This window comes from Trachurus japonicus, chromosome 4 (genome assembly GCF_045865225.1).
Source record: "Trachurus japonicus isolate A0001 chromosome 4, Traja_1.0".
Classification (NCBI taxonomy): domain Eukaryota; kingdom Metazoa; phylum Chordata; class Actinopteri; order Carangiformes; family Carangidae; genus Trachurus; species Trachurus japonicus.
Genome location: NC_140910.1, coordinates 23,109,883 through 23,122,269, shown reverse-complemented (window position 1 = coordinate 23,122,269; position 12,387 = coordinate 23,109,883). Strand labels below are relative to the sequence as shown.

Here is a 12,387-nt window from a genome sequence, read left to right as displayed (position 1 = left end):
TTGTATCTCAAGTTGATACAGAAACCAAAGTGTCAACCGGGCTGTCTGTGGTCACGTTATGCGTCAGACTATTTTTTCGCCTGGGGCATGAGCGAGTTTTTATACTCAGCTCAGGTAAACGAGAACCTATTTACAACTTTAAACTACTGACATAATAATAATATAATAAACTGTATTTATATAGCAGCACCTTTAAAAACAAATGTTACAAAGTGCTGTACAACAAAGTGACAACCAATTAAATAAAATAAAGTCAACTAAAATCAGGAAAAGCTCTCAGATTAAAAAAAAAAGAGTTTCAAGGAGAGATTTAAAACTTGACACTGATGTAGCTGACCTTTATTATACATCAGTATCTCATTATGTGTGTGTTTTGTCTTTTTCTTTCTTTTTGTAACTCAGTGTTGCTTTGTTGTCCTGCAGGTGCTGTTGTTTCTTCAAAAGGAGAAAGAGGAAAGCCCTCCAGAGGCACAAGTGAAAGAAGAGAACGGAGAGAACTTGAAACATTGTGGTCACTGTCAAGTTTTAAATGGAAGCAACTACACAGACCCCCCCCACCTGCCCTTTATCTCTTCCCAGACCCCCACTCCCACTCCCACCCCTCCCACCCACCCTCCACCTCTTTACCCCTCTCACCTTACCCACCTCCCCGTCACTCTGTACCCTTGCGCTCTCTCTTTCTCGTCCTCAGTGCTCCCTGGCTACTGGCGAGTGAAAGGAATGTTGCGGTCCTACTGACTCCACAACAGACTCTTGATTCCTTTATCGACGAAAAATAAAAACGTACTTGCATTACAACTTGGGTTGGGGGGGAAGGGGGGGAAGAGGGGGAGGGAGAGAAGGGGATTAAGGTAAAAGTTTAAAAAAAAAAAAAAGCTGTAACAATGAAAACTCGAATACCGTGGCGTGAATATGAAAAAAGATACTGTTTGAAACAGTTGTTGTATTCTAGATTCCATACAGAACGTGTATTGTTCCAACAGTCAGCTGTTGATCAGGGGAGCCACCGACGACGACGACGTGGTTCAAGTGAGAGAAATCTGCTCCTTAGAAAATTTCTTTTTTCTTTTTTTTTCTTTTTTTTTTTTTCTTCCTTTGGTGTGTGTTTTGGGATCAAGGTAAAGAGTAAAAGGTGAACTATGCTGATGTTAAATCTGAGAGACACAGGACGCATTTCATCTATACAGAAACAGATTTTGGAGGATTTTTATGTATTATTTCTTTTTTTTTTTTTTGTTTCTTTTCTTTTTTTTGTAATTCAATCCTCAGTTTTCAAAGTCAAATCCCTGCATTGAAAACGTATTTTTATGTTGTAGTGTTCTGGAGTTCAGTTCTTTTCCTCGCTCTGGCTTTCTTTTTGTCTGTCAACATGGACTTTGTAGCACAGTCACTGGCCTCAGGTACTGTGGAAGATTGAGAGAAACAGATATTAAGCTCTCTTATTATTATTATTATTATTATTGCACTTTTGGAAAAAAGAAAAAAAAAGAAAATTACAGTGGAAAACTTTAGGTTTGAAATTAACAATTAAGAAAACAACTTAATAAAGACTGATCTAGGAAGAGTCCTTTACAATGCTTGTATCTGAGTTATGGCCGAAAACAAATGTTGTCGATTTACATGGAAAAAAAAAAAGATATGTCTTTCGATTTTTATTTCTTACATCAAAATAATTTACCAGGAAATCATAGTTTGTGCCTTTCTAAGTAAAATGTTTAAAGCTCATGTGAGTGTCCCGCCATGACATTTTATCTAATCTGTCCCAAATTCTCACTGGATTACTCTGTGTGTGCGTGTCTGTCCGTGTGTGTGTCTGTGTCTGTGTCTGTGTGTGTGTTTATGGACGTGCTTGAAAATCTGGAGGTTTTTGTGAATGACCATGTGTTTCACTGTACACATCCCTTGTCATCACTTATACGCAGTATACTGTACATCCCTTCTCCCTGACCTGCTGTGACAATCAACACATCTGTACAGTGGTGGTGTTTGGTTTCGACAGAGAGAGAGAGTGAGAGCGAGAGATCATAAAGTGTGTGTGTATGTGTGTGTGTGTGTGTAGCTCAGAGACCTAACAGACAACAACCCAAATCTGTTTGAACTATTGTTTCGTTTTGTCAGCAGGTCGCAGACAGACATGCAGCTCATTGAGGTTTACTTGTTTATACGGTACACTGTGTGTGTGAGACGACTGGGCCACTGTTTTCTGAGCTGGGAGAGAAAAATCCATCTCAAATTCAACATGCACAGAAATGAAAAACAATATGCTTTTTTTCTTTCTTTCTATTCTTTTTTTTATTAATCTCCCCGCAGCTGCAAACTGTAGTTTCGTGTATCTCTTTGATGGGTCTTTTTTATATGTCCCCTTTCTCTGACGGCTTTTTGCTCTGTGTTCAGGAGCAGCCTGTTTTAAATCTCCCCTTAAGCTTGTAGGTCATCAGAGATTGCAATTTTTATGGCCTTGTGTTATTTAAAGGAGCACTCCAGTGATTTTTTTTTCTTTCCATTTTTTAAATATTTTATTGGCAGGCTCACAAGAAACGGATGAAAGAATAGTAACAGTGAAAATCGAAGCAGCAGGAGCCAACATACGCTCTGATGTTTATGTGGCTGCTGTACTTTATGGCTCCATCGCAGCTGCAGGAGACTTGTGTGTTCACCGACTCCATGACCAGAGCGTTTTTATCTGAAGTTTGAACACGTCTGTCAGCGCAGGAGAAGGTTACAGCAGTTTGATAAAACACTTTCAACAGAAAACCACAGTGGGAAAACAACAATGATGGTCAAACAGGACCAGTGACACAAGATGGGGGATCAGGTCAGAGTTTGTTGTGAAAGTTTCAAACAAATTTGTGTTAAATTAAATAACACGTTGAATATGGTAAACCTAGTACCTGGTTGGTGGTGTGGCCAGTGCGAGAAGTTATGCAGCTGTGTGTGATTCACAACGATACAAATGTTCACATTTATATGTTTTTGTGGCTTTAAAAGAACGACTTTGACCAGCAGTCACAACCAAGCCGCTGACCCCCACAATAAGCAAATACAGGTCAATGACAACAATACATTTGTGGATGTGAAAGCATTGAAAATGGCAGGAAACCTCTGAACTGGTTCAGAATTAACTGATGTGGATGTTGAATGTTGCGCTGCTGGATGCTGGTCACATTCAGATTTAGTAACGAGTAGCTTCTGTGGTCAAACTCTTAAAAATACTGGATCCTACAAACTGAATAACAACTTTCAGTCGACCCTCACTGCCTGTAAAAAAAAAAAAACAGCTTCCATCCAGTTTGTGAAACAAAGTCTCAAACCTGGTCAGAGATGGTCATTTCTCAAACTTCATTGTGGTTCCTTCTCGAGCTGCAGAGCACAAGATGTTGTCACTGACTGAGGATGAATGAAGTAAACGTTGATGTGTTAATGTGTGAGATCAGTGGGGTGCTCCTTTAAAGTCCCATTTGAACCACGTTTGTGTTTATGAATCATCGGGTCCTTTTAGTTTAACTTTAAATTTTACCTGTTGCACAACGTGTGACGGAGCAGTATGTCACCGATGTATGATGTGAGTGATGACCATGTGAACATATAATATACAGTGTCATGAACCAGTAAAAGGAAGTATAGGTTCTGCAATTGTGCAAAATCTATAATTATGAATTGTTAAAGGGGGAAATACTTTGGGCTCAGAGACCAGTGGATGTGACTACATTTAGTGTAAATGTCAGTTTTTATCCAAAACAGAACTGTTGAAGTTTTACGATCACACATCTGATGGAGGACACATTTGGTATCCATGAAAGTTGATCAGCTTCCCACCCCCCATTAAAAATTCCCGTTTCTAAAATCCTTCCTAGAGATTTGATGAATGCCACAGGGGGGGTTAAATGTTGGCGTGAGAACTGGAGTGGGTTCCCTGCTTTGAATCACTCGCCATGTGAAGAACAGAAAGAGGAACCAGCCACATTTGGCAACAGTCTCTTAGCGCTCACGAGTTTTAAAGCCAGTCATCATACCCCACTTGGCTTCGTTATTCATCTAATGTAGACCGCACGAGAGGCGCGCGCATCGCAGAGCCGTATATATTTAACCTCACGAGAGCGTAGATCTCCGTGGGTGCGCCAGTGCGCTTTTACGCGTCAGATCGTTGGCGTTGACAGCTCAGAGAAGCTTTTGTTGCCTAGTAAGTTGTTCCCCTCAATGCTAAACCGGTTCAGCTGACCAGCGTGGGGACCCAGCTTGGCGTAATCCATTACATTGCGTTTATAACATGATTTGTAATTGGGGAGATTTTTTTTTCTTCTTTTTTTTTTTTTTTTGGAGATGCCCAAACCAGGGTTGCACTGAGTCTTTGCTCAACAGCTGTTAGTGTTACTAACTGCATCATGTATTTGTAAATATGACAACAGCAGATCTCTAATTGTGAATAAAGGAAGTTTTATCACAGGAGTCCAATCAGTCATGGAGGAGTTTGTGTCTGCTGATCGCTCTTTATCAGTCTTCCAGCGGTTATGTTACTCAGTGGGACATTTCCTCAACGACCTGTGCGCCTCTATGTGGTTCACATACCTGCTGGTCTACTTCCACTCCGTGCTCGGCTTCCAGAGCACCTATGCAGGTGTGCTGCTGCTGATTGGCCAGATAGCGGACGGGGTCTGTACTCCTCTGGTTGGCTATGAGTCCGACAGAACAGCGGGTTTGCTGGGCTATGGCAAAAGAAAGACCTGGCATCTCCTGGGTAAGTGAGTGTGGAAAAATAACACAGACGTGTCCTGCAATAAGCCCAGATGTTAAGGATATTAAAGTGACAATTATTTAAATAATTTGACCCAGTTTAAAACATATTAAGTAGACTGCAGGTATTTCAAATGCATGTAGCCAAAGTGTTATGTGCAGCTCATTGTATTATTATAAATGAGGCTTTTATACAAGTAACATTTTACTGTAGCAGGTCCAAGTGGGACTAATTTAAGGTAATCTACTGCATCTGTTCAGTGAGTAGATTCATCTGTTACAGTTCAGTATTTAAGATGTTGATAATATAAAGTGACTCAAATAGTAAAAGATAAAAACAAAAGTTTTTACACACGTCTATATTAACTGTAGATGTGTAAAGCGAACAACTGGAAATTGTCAGGGAATTAAACAGCTAAGTCTCTTTACTGGTGTTAAAGGGAAGCAATAGAAATGTGGTGATAAATGTCTCTACATGAATGTTGAATGGCTTAAGTACTTACAAAAAGTGGTATTTAGATGTTTTACTCAACAACTAGTAACACGGCACAATAGAAGTCTAAGTCATGTACTCAGGATTTTATTTGAGTGAAAATATACAAAGCATCTTATGATACGTAATATTTTATAGGTTTATGATGGATTGTTTTAATACAGAGAAACTAATTGATATCCCTCTGAACTGCTGTGTGTGTGTGTAAATTGGAGAGATAAATGTAAAGTAAAAGTACCTCAAGTGCTTGTACAGTACTCACTTTGCACCACAAGTAAAAAGTGAGAAATAGAGATGTTATTAGAGGGAGTACAATCAAGTATTGTTTTAAGAATATCTCAGAGAGATTAAGGAGATTTTTTTTCCTCAAACATGTTCTTGTCTGTTTTCCAGGAACCATTTGTGTGCTGGTGTCTTTCCCCTTCATCTTCAACCCCTGTCTGGCCTGTAACGACAAAACTCCTCAGTGGGCTCACATCCTCTACTTCTCCCCCTTCATCATCGTCTTCCAGTTCGGCTGGGCCGCCACCCAGATCTCACACCTCTCCCTCATCCCAGAGCTGGTGTCCAGTGAGAGCGCCAAGGTGGAGCTGACGGCATACAGGTGAGGCGACGTCACGTCTCCATCATGGATACACAATGTGCTCCCTCTGTCCATGCAGAACTGTGTGTGTGGTCAGCCAGTTGCAACACACAACACAACAGAGGAACTCAAATTTCAAAGAAAAGGGAAGTAAACACAGTGTCTACTATGTTATTTTATTATGTTATCCAAAACACCTCGCTTGTGTGGAGGCTACACTCTGATGAATATAGAGTAGAGATGTTAGTTTTAATAAAAAACCTTGTATTTGCATCTTTACAGGCCGCTAAGTACGTGATAATGTCAAGAAATAGCCAAGAAATAACATTAATTGTGTCACAATGTCTAGAAATAGCCTAGAAATAACAGTCAATTTAGTAATGTGGAGAAATATAGCCAAGAGATTATGATTGATTGCGTTGAAAAAAGCATGAAAAGCATGTGTAATCTTTTGCCTTTATGAAAAACATGACATTACTATGAAATTGATCGTTTTTTCTAGGCTATTTCTTGACATTACTATGCAATTAATTGTTATTTCTTGGCTATTTCTTGACATTATGACATAATTAAGGGTTACCGCATTACCAAAATCTTTTTCAACCTATGGCTCCTTGTGTAGGTATGCCTTCACTGTGGTGGCCAACATCACCGTCTACTCTGTGGCCTGGCTGCTCTTTCACTTCCAGGCTGAGCACAGCATGAACCCGTCCATAGGCAGCCTGGGCCGGGACGACATCCCTCTGTTCAGGGTGAGAAGAGATGTCATGATGAGATCATTTTGGTTATTTTATTCACTGTTTGCACCCGGACACACTCTCTCTCCCTCCTGTCTGTGTCCATGCTGTAGATGCTGGCCCTCATTGTGGTCGGCGCCGGGGCGTTATCCTCCCTGGTTTTCCACGTTGGTACCAAAGAGGCTCCACGAGTCTCTGAGCCAGGGAATCAGCTGATCCCACCTTCCCCGTCGCAGCAGCCTGCACCTCGGCCCGTTCTCCGCTGGAACCAGTGGTTAAAGGAGCCCGCCTTCTATCAGGTGACATTTCTAAATCTTTGTCGGGCAACTTTCTGCTTATTAGGAAAGTTTCTCTTCCTCCTTTCTCAGTGTGGTCTGTAAATCTGGACATAATTGCTGGTAACTGCTGCCAAAGCTCAATAGTTTTGTGTTCTGGGATCTAATCAGCTTTCCTGACATTCACCTTTTCTCCAGTCCAGTACCACAACATGTCAGATTAGTATTATGGTTTAATCCAGTAGATACTGAAATTTCATTATAGATATTATAGAGCATATTAAAAAATGTCACACATCTCGTGAATGTGGCCGTCATTTACATTTTGAGCCTTGATGGACATGTTTCTGTATCATCAACTCATAGTCTTCAATCAAGGCTGTCTGGGATTGAGTTGTAAAATGCCACTCTCACAACCCACAGTTTCATTTTCCACTTCAGCGTCCTCTGGTGGTCATGAAAGGCAGCAGCGGTCAAAATCAGCAAAAATCCCTAAAATGTCTGTAATCCTCAGTGTTAGGCAAAGTGTTAGTGTTAGACCGAGGGTTTATGGTAATGCTGGCAGCTCGGTGAGACTCTACTTAGGCCCAGTGGTGCTTTGGTTTTCATCCAACAGTTGAGTGGAGGGTCCGGCTGAACATCATATGTCTTTCTTGTGCTTAAAGGAGCTAAAATTTGATGAACTTGACACTTAAATGGTCCTTTTTGTGCATTTTTAATGAGATATTACCTATTGTGGTTTTATATTGTTTGCATTTTGTTTCCTTATTGTGATTTTTGCTCTGTTTTATGCTTATTTTTTATTTCTGTCAATCACATTAAATCATCTTTTAAGACTGCTCTTGCCTTTGAACCAGGTGGCCTTTCTGTACATGTGCACCAGATTAATAGTCAACTTGTCTCAGACCTACATCTCGGTTTACCTCACCTACTCTCTGATGTTACCAAAGGTGAGGCCACACACACACGTACATCAACATATTTGAACGTGCTTGTGTCGGTCGGACAGAAACACGGATTCTCTCCACTTCTCTCCCTGCAGAACTTCATCGCCATCATCCCTCTGGTGATTTACGTCAGCAGCTTTGTGTGGTCTCTGATCATGAAACCTGTCAGCAAGTGCTTAGGCATCAGTGTGAGTCTCTCACTTTTCATGGCTTTCACTCGGGAAAATCTCCAGCATCATTCAGATAAATGTTCCTCTAGTTTATGGAAGTATAAGGATTAAAGCAGCGAGCGTATCCAGAGGGAGACTGACCATCTGGAGTCAGTCGGTCGACCTGCGTGCCCAGAATCACTGATTCAAATGTTGTGCAGCAAAAAAAACAGCTTTTAAGGTGGATTGTGGAAATTGTAAATTCACAAGTTAAGCATTTTCTTCCTTTTTCCTCTTTACACATATTTACACAGTGCTTTGTACAGATTTTGTATGTGCCTTTTAATATAATAATGTTTTTTTTACCATTTCAATGCAAGGTTGAATTTCTGGCAAGACATGATAGTCATGTGTTTGTTGTCAGATTACTTATTTGTTGGGCCTGCTGCTGGTGCTCGGCTTCGCCTCCTGGGTGTTTCTGGACAAGACGATGGCATCTAACAGGATCTACGGAGTGGCGGTGCTGCTGGGAACTGGTTCAGCCACAGTCCTGGTCATGTCTCTGTCCATGACGGCCAAGCTCATCGGAGAGCAGACGGTAGGTGCAGAGGAGAGGAATTAACCTGCAACAACTGACGCCTTTGTAGTTCTTGCATGGAGGAGTTTGAAGAATAAGATTTGCCATATTCAACATTTTTCTCGTTGAATAAGAAAAATGCCAATGCCCAATCCCAATGCCAACAATGAACTGATCCTATCCACAGGCACTGGCGGTGTCTCAAAGCCTGGAAAGGCCCCATCCTACAATGCCACTGCTGTAATTCCTGACTCACTAAATGTGTGTTAATCAGTGGCTGTAAATAGTCTGCACCATTTACTCTTGTTTGTTCCAGCTCGTTTAGGGAATCACACAAAAACTATCTATTCGTGACCCATTTTTAAAGATTTATGTCTTCAGTAAAACAAATGGGCTTTAGGAGTTAGAGCCTAGACACTAGGTTGGAAAAAATGTTGATAGACAGAGATATTGTTGGTTTTGGAAATGTACTGAATACACTTTAATTACCAGTTTTCACTTAAAGGGAAAGTTCAACATTTTGGCAAATTGGCCCATTGCCATAATCCCTATAGTTTTAGGAGTAGGTTTGTTACCTTTAATTGTCAGTGCAAGCTATTTTTAGAACGGCGGAGCAGAGCCGCGAGCTGCTCAGAGCTACGCTACAGAGGCTCATGGGATTTCTTGGTTTCCCTCATCAAACTCATCAAATACACAATCCAACAACTCCAAAACGCTCTGGTGGACAAGTTGTGACCTGCACATTCACCACAATATGAGATAATAACGGAACGTTACGAGACAGAGTTGTTTTCGTTTTCAAATTCATGCAAAACCGCTGATGTGCGTTCCCGTCGGGTAGGCAGTTTTTTGGCAAGCAGTCTCTGCATTTGCCTCGAAAACAACTCTGTCTCGTAACTTTCCGTTATTATCTCATAGCGCGGTGAATGTGCAGGTCACAACTTGTCTACCAGAGTGTTTTGGAGTTGTGGGATTGTAACTATTTGATGAGTTTGATGAGGGAAACCAAGAAATCCCATGAGCCTCCATGGCGTAGCTCTGAGCAGCCCGCGGCTCTGCTCCGCCGCTCTAAAAACAGCTTGCATCGAAAATTAAAGGTAACAAACCTACTGCTATGACTATAGGGATTATGGCAATGGGCCAATTTGCCAAAATGTTGAACTATCCCTTTAATGGTTACTATTAAAAACACATGAGGTCAATAGAAACCTCATCACAAGGATCCGCTCATTCAGAATCAGTTGTCCTGTCACTGCAGAGTTAACTGAAGCGCTGCAGTCTGATAACTGTATTATCAGTACGTACTGTGATTAGAGATATTCAAAACATATCAAAGCAGTCAGTTTGTTCCTGTGCCACTGGATCAAAGTCATGTCAGCAGCAGCTGCTCTGGGAAACGCTGTCAGCTGTAAAAATGAAAACGTGGGGGTGTTTGTGCCGTTGTCTAAAATCCCTGCACATTTTCCTGCTGTCACATCTATTCTCATGTCTGTCTCTCCTCACTCACATTGTGTGAAGAGAGATGAATGAAATTACGGGATGAATGCAGACAGAGGGGTCGATTGTGCATCTTATTTACAGGAAAAAGAGAAGTGCTGTGAAGGACTGTGTGGGCCTCCTGGATACATTTCACTCCTTTGTGCTTTGCTGCGAGAGAATGTAACAATCTTTGATCTCTGTATTGTTTGGCAGCAAAGTGGAGCCTTTGTTTATGGATCAATGAGCTTCACAGACAAGGTGGCTAATGGCGTGGGGGTCATCATCATCCAGACCATCCGACCATGCAGGTGAGTTCCTGTAACTGACACCCAGCGGCCTCGAGTCGTGGTGCTTCATTTAAAGGACCCTCACAAGTAAATCACAAGCACTTCAAGAGGAACACCTGTGCACCTGTTTAATTTGTGCATTTATCCAATTAGCCTATCATATGGCACAAGTGCAGTATATAAAAGCCTGCAGATAGATAGATAGATGTCAGGAGTTCTGGTTAACGAGCACACCAAGCATCAAAATAAGAAAAAAAGTGATCACTTATGTCTGCCAAGAAGATGTCAGAAGCAGATATATGCAAGTGTCTCGTATTCCTCCGTGCCACAGGCATTTACTGTCGTTGGGAGCTATTAAAAACACATAAACGAGCCACAGTGTTGCTCTGTGTGACATTCCTTCAATACAATGAGCTGTAGTTTATTTTCAATTCCACATACGCCATCATGCTTCCTGAAATACTCAATGTATCACTCCACAGCTGAAAGTAGTCCCCAACAAATGCACCATTTACTCCTGTTGCAGTGGGATTCACTAAACACCACAGCAGCCAGCTGTTTTTAAAAAATGACTGAGCCTTCTTCTTCCTCCTCTTCTTTTTCTTATTCGTCCTCCTCTTCTTTGCAATTTACTCAATACTATATGCTCAATAATATAGTGCTGGCTTTAATCATTAACTTATGGCTGTTTGTCTATGTATTTCCCTGTACCTTAGGGCAGCAAATGCACATTCCAGCATATTAGCAGATGTGTGAGTTAAAAAGCTAATTGATCATTGACAATTTATTGAACACAATTACAAAGTTTTGACAAAGACAACGCCTAATTCACCGCAACAGTGGATCCCAATCAGTAAATCAGCAGGTAAAGGCCACACATCAAATACTTTGTGATGAACCATGAGTCATTAACTTCACATCCTCCATCCTAACAGGAACATAATCTAAATATAATAATTTACAGTCACTCCACTTCACTACTTTTCTGTGTCACCTTAACAAAAGCTCTTTCTTCTTTCTTTTCTTCTCTCTCCACCAGCACACAGACATGCTGCCCGGCCTGTATTTGGTTTTATCGTGACGTCATGACAATAGTCACCGGGGGTGTCGCCTTGGCTGCAGCGTTTTGCCTCATCACTATTCTCATCTGGCCAATCAGGATACGGAGACATTAAATGTCAAAAACACACACACAACTCCCATTAGTCATAATTAAAACATATACACTCACATAGTAAACAGCCATTCACACCAAACCAGAGATTTAATAACTAAGGACATGATATTAAAGGCAGATTTCCACCTTAGATTTTTATTGTCTCCCTTATTCTTATGTCAGCTCAATGCTGTAAAAATATTTGGACATAACTTCCTTTACATTTTCCCTATAAAGAGTCATTCATTACAAGAATGTGTTTGTTGTTGAACAAGGGAAACGCTGCACAGGATGAAGTCATGCCACCATCTAGTGTATGAATATGTAACTACACTACTTTAGCCGACTGTAATGGCTTGTAAGGCTTTTTAAAACTCAGATTGACAGTATGTGAAGAGCTTCATGTCAAAGGTTTCAAATAGAGATTTTATTATTTAAAAGTCCTTGAATGGAACAAAATTTTATGTATAAAGAATTCAGCTACTGAAATATTTGCAAACTCATCGACAAGATATCACACATAACATTATTTTATTAAGATATCCACATGATTTCAACTGCGCTTACATCAAATGAACATAACTTTCGCTTTCCACTGTGAATGAAGCCAATGTTTGAGTTGACCTGGCTGCAGCTGTGGCGCTGCTCCAAGGAGGTGAACTGGGTGAACTTGACTTCTGATGAAAACTGCACAGCAGAAAGAAAACTGCAGGGATTTACGAAGAATAAATTGTATTGATTCTTTTATAATGTGTCCTTTTGAATTGAGATTAAAATCATTTAATAATGTTCAAACACACTGTTTTGTTTATTTGGTTCTCTTTTGATCTACCCCATGAAAGCCTGCATGTTTAAATGTTTAAGTTGTTGTTTAAATCAATTTCAACATAAAACACGTCACTGCAATTTATGCAAGAAGTGTATTTTCCTCTCAAGCTTGAATTTGTCACCTTCTCCTCGTTAAAAAATCAGA

The 12,387-nt window shown here is 40.7% G+C and overlaps 2 protein-coding genes across 8 annotated transcripts in view; both read left to right on the top strand.

The window, feature by feature from the left end:
• csnk1g2b (casein kinase 1, gamma 2b) overlaps positions 1 to 1,725 on the top strand; it is a 37,723-nt gene extending 35,998 nt beyond the window's left edge. For all 7 annotated transcript variants that reach the window (XM_085774803.1, XM_085774800.1, XM_085774801.1 and 4 more), the window contains one exon: positions 424 to 1,725. In XM_085774803.1, coding sequence (XP_085630929.1) covers positions 424 to 478 — 55 coding nt within the window. In that variant the 3' untranslated portion in view covers positions 479 to 1,725. The remainder of the gene's footprint in view (positions 1 to 423) is intronic.
• A 2,498-nt stretch (positions 1,726 to 4,223) lies between these two features.
• Positions 4,224 to 12,196, top strand: mfsd12b (major facilitator superfamily domain containing 12b). The gene is made up of 9 exons (XM_085774796.1): positions 4,224 to 4,735; positions 5,618 to 5,828; positions 6,430 to 6,559; positions 6,658 to 6,843; positions 7,677 to 7,769; positions 7,862 to 7,954; positions 8,340 to 8,513; positions 10,185 to 10,279; positions 11,298 to 12,196. Exons 1-9 carry the CDS (start codon positions 4,459 to 4,461, stop codon positions 11,431 to 11,433), a joined length of 1,395 nt encoding a protein of 464 aa, XP_085630922.1. The 5' UTR covers positions 4,224 to 4,458; the 3' UTR covers positions 11,434 to 12,196.
• Positions 12,197 to 12,387: the final 191 nt, after the last annotated feature.

Coding starts and splice junctions, on each gene's coding strand:
- mfsd12b (XM_085774796.1), top strand. CDS start 4,459: ATGGAGGAGTTTGTGTCTGCTGATCGCTCTTTATCAGTCTTCCAGCGG. Junction 6,844..7,676: donor AGGAGCCCGCCTTCTATCAG/GTGACATTTCTA, acceptor CCTTTGAACCAG/GTGGCCTTTCTGTACATGTG. Junction 8,514..10,184: donor AGCTCATCGGAGAGCAGACG/GTAGGTGCAGAG, acceptor ATTGTTTGGCAG/CAAAGTGGAGCCTTTGTTTA.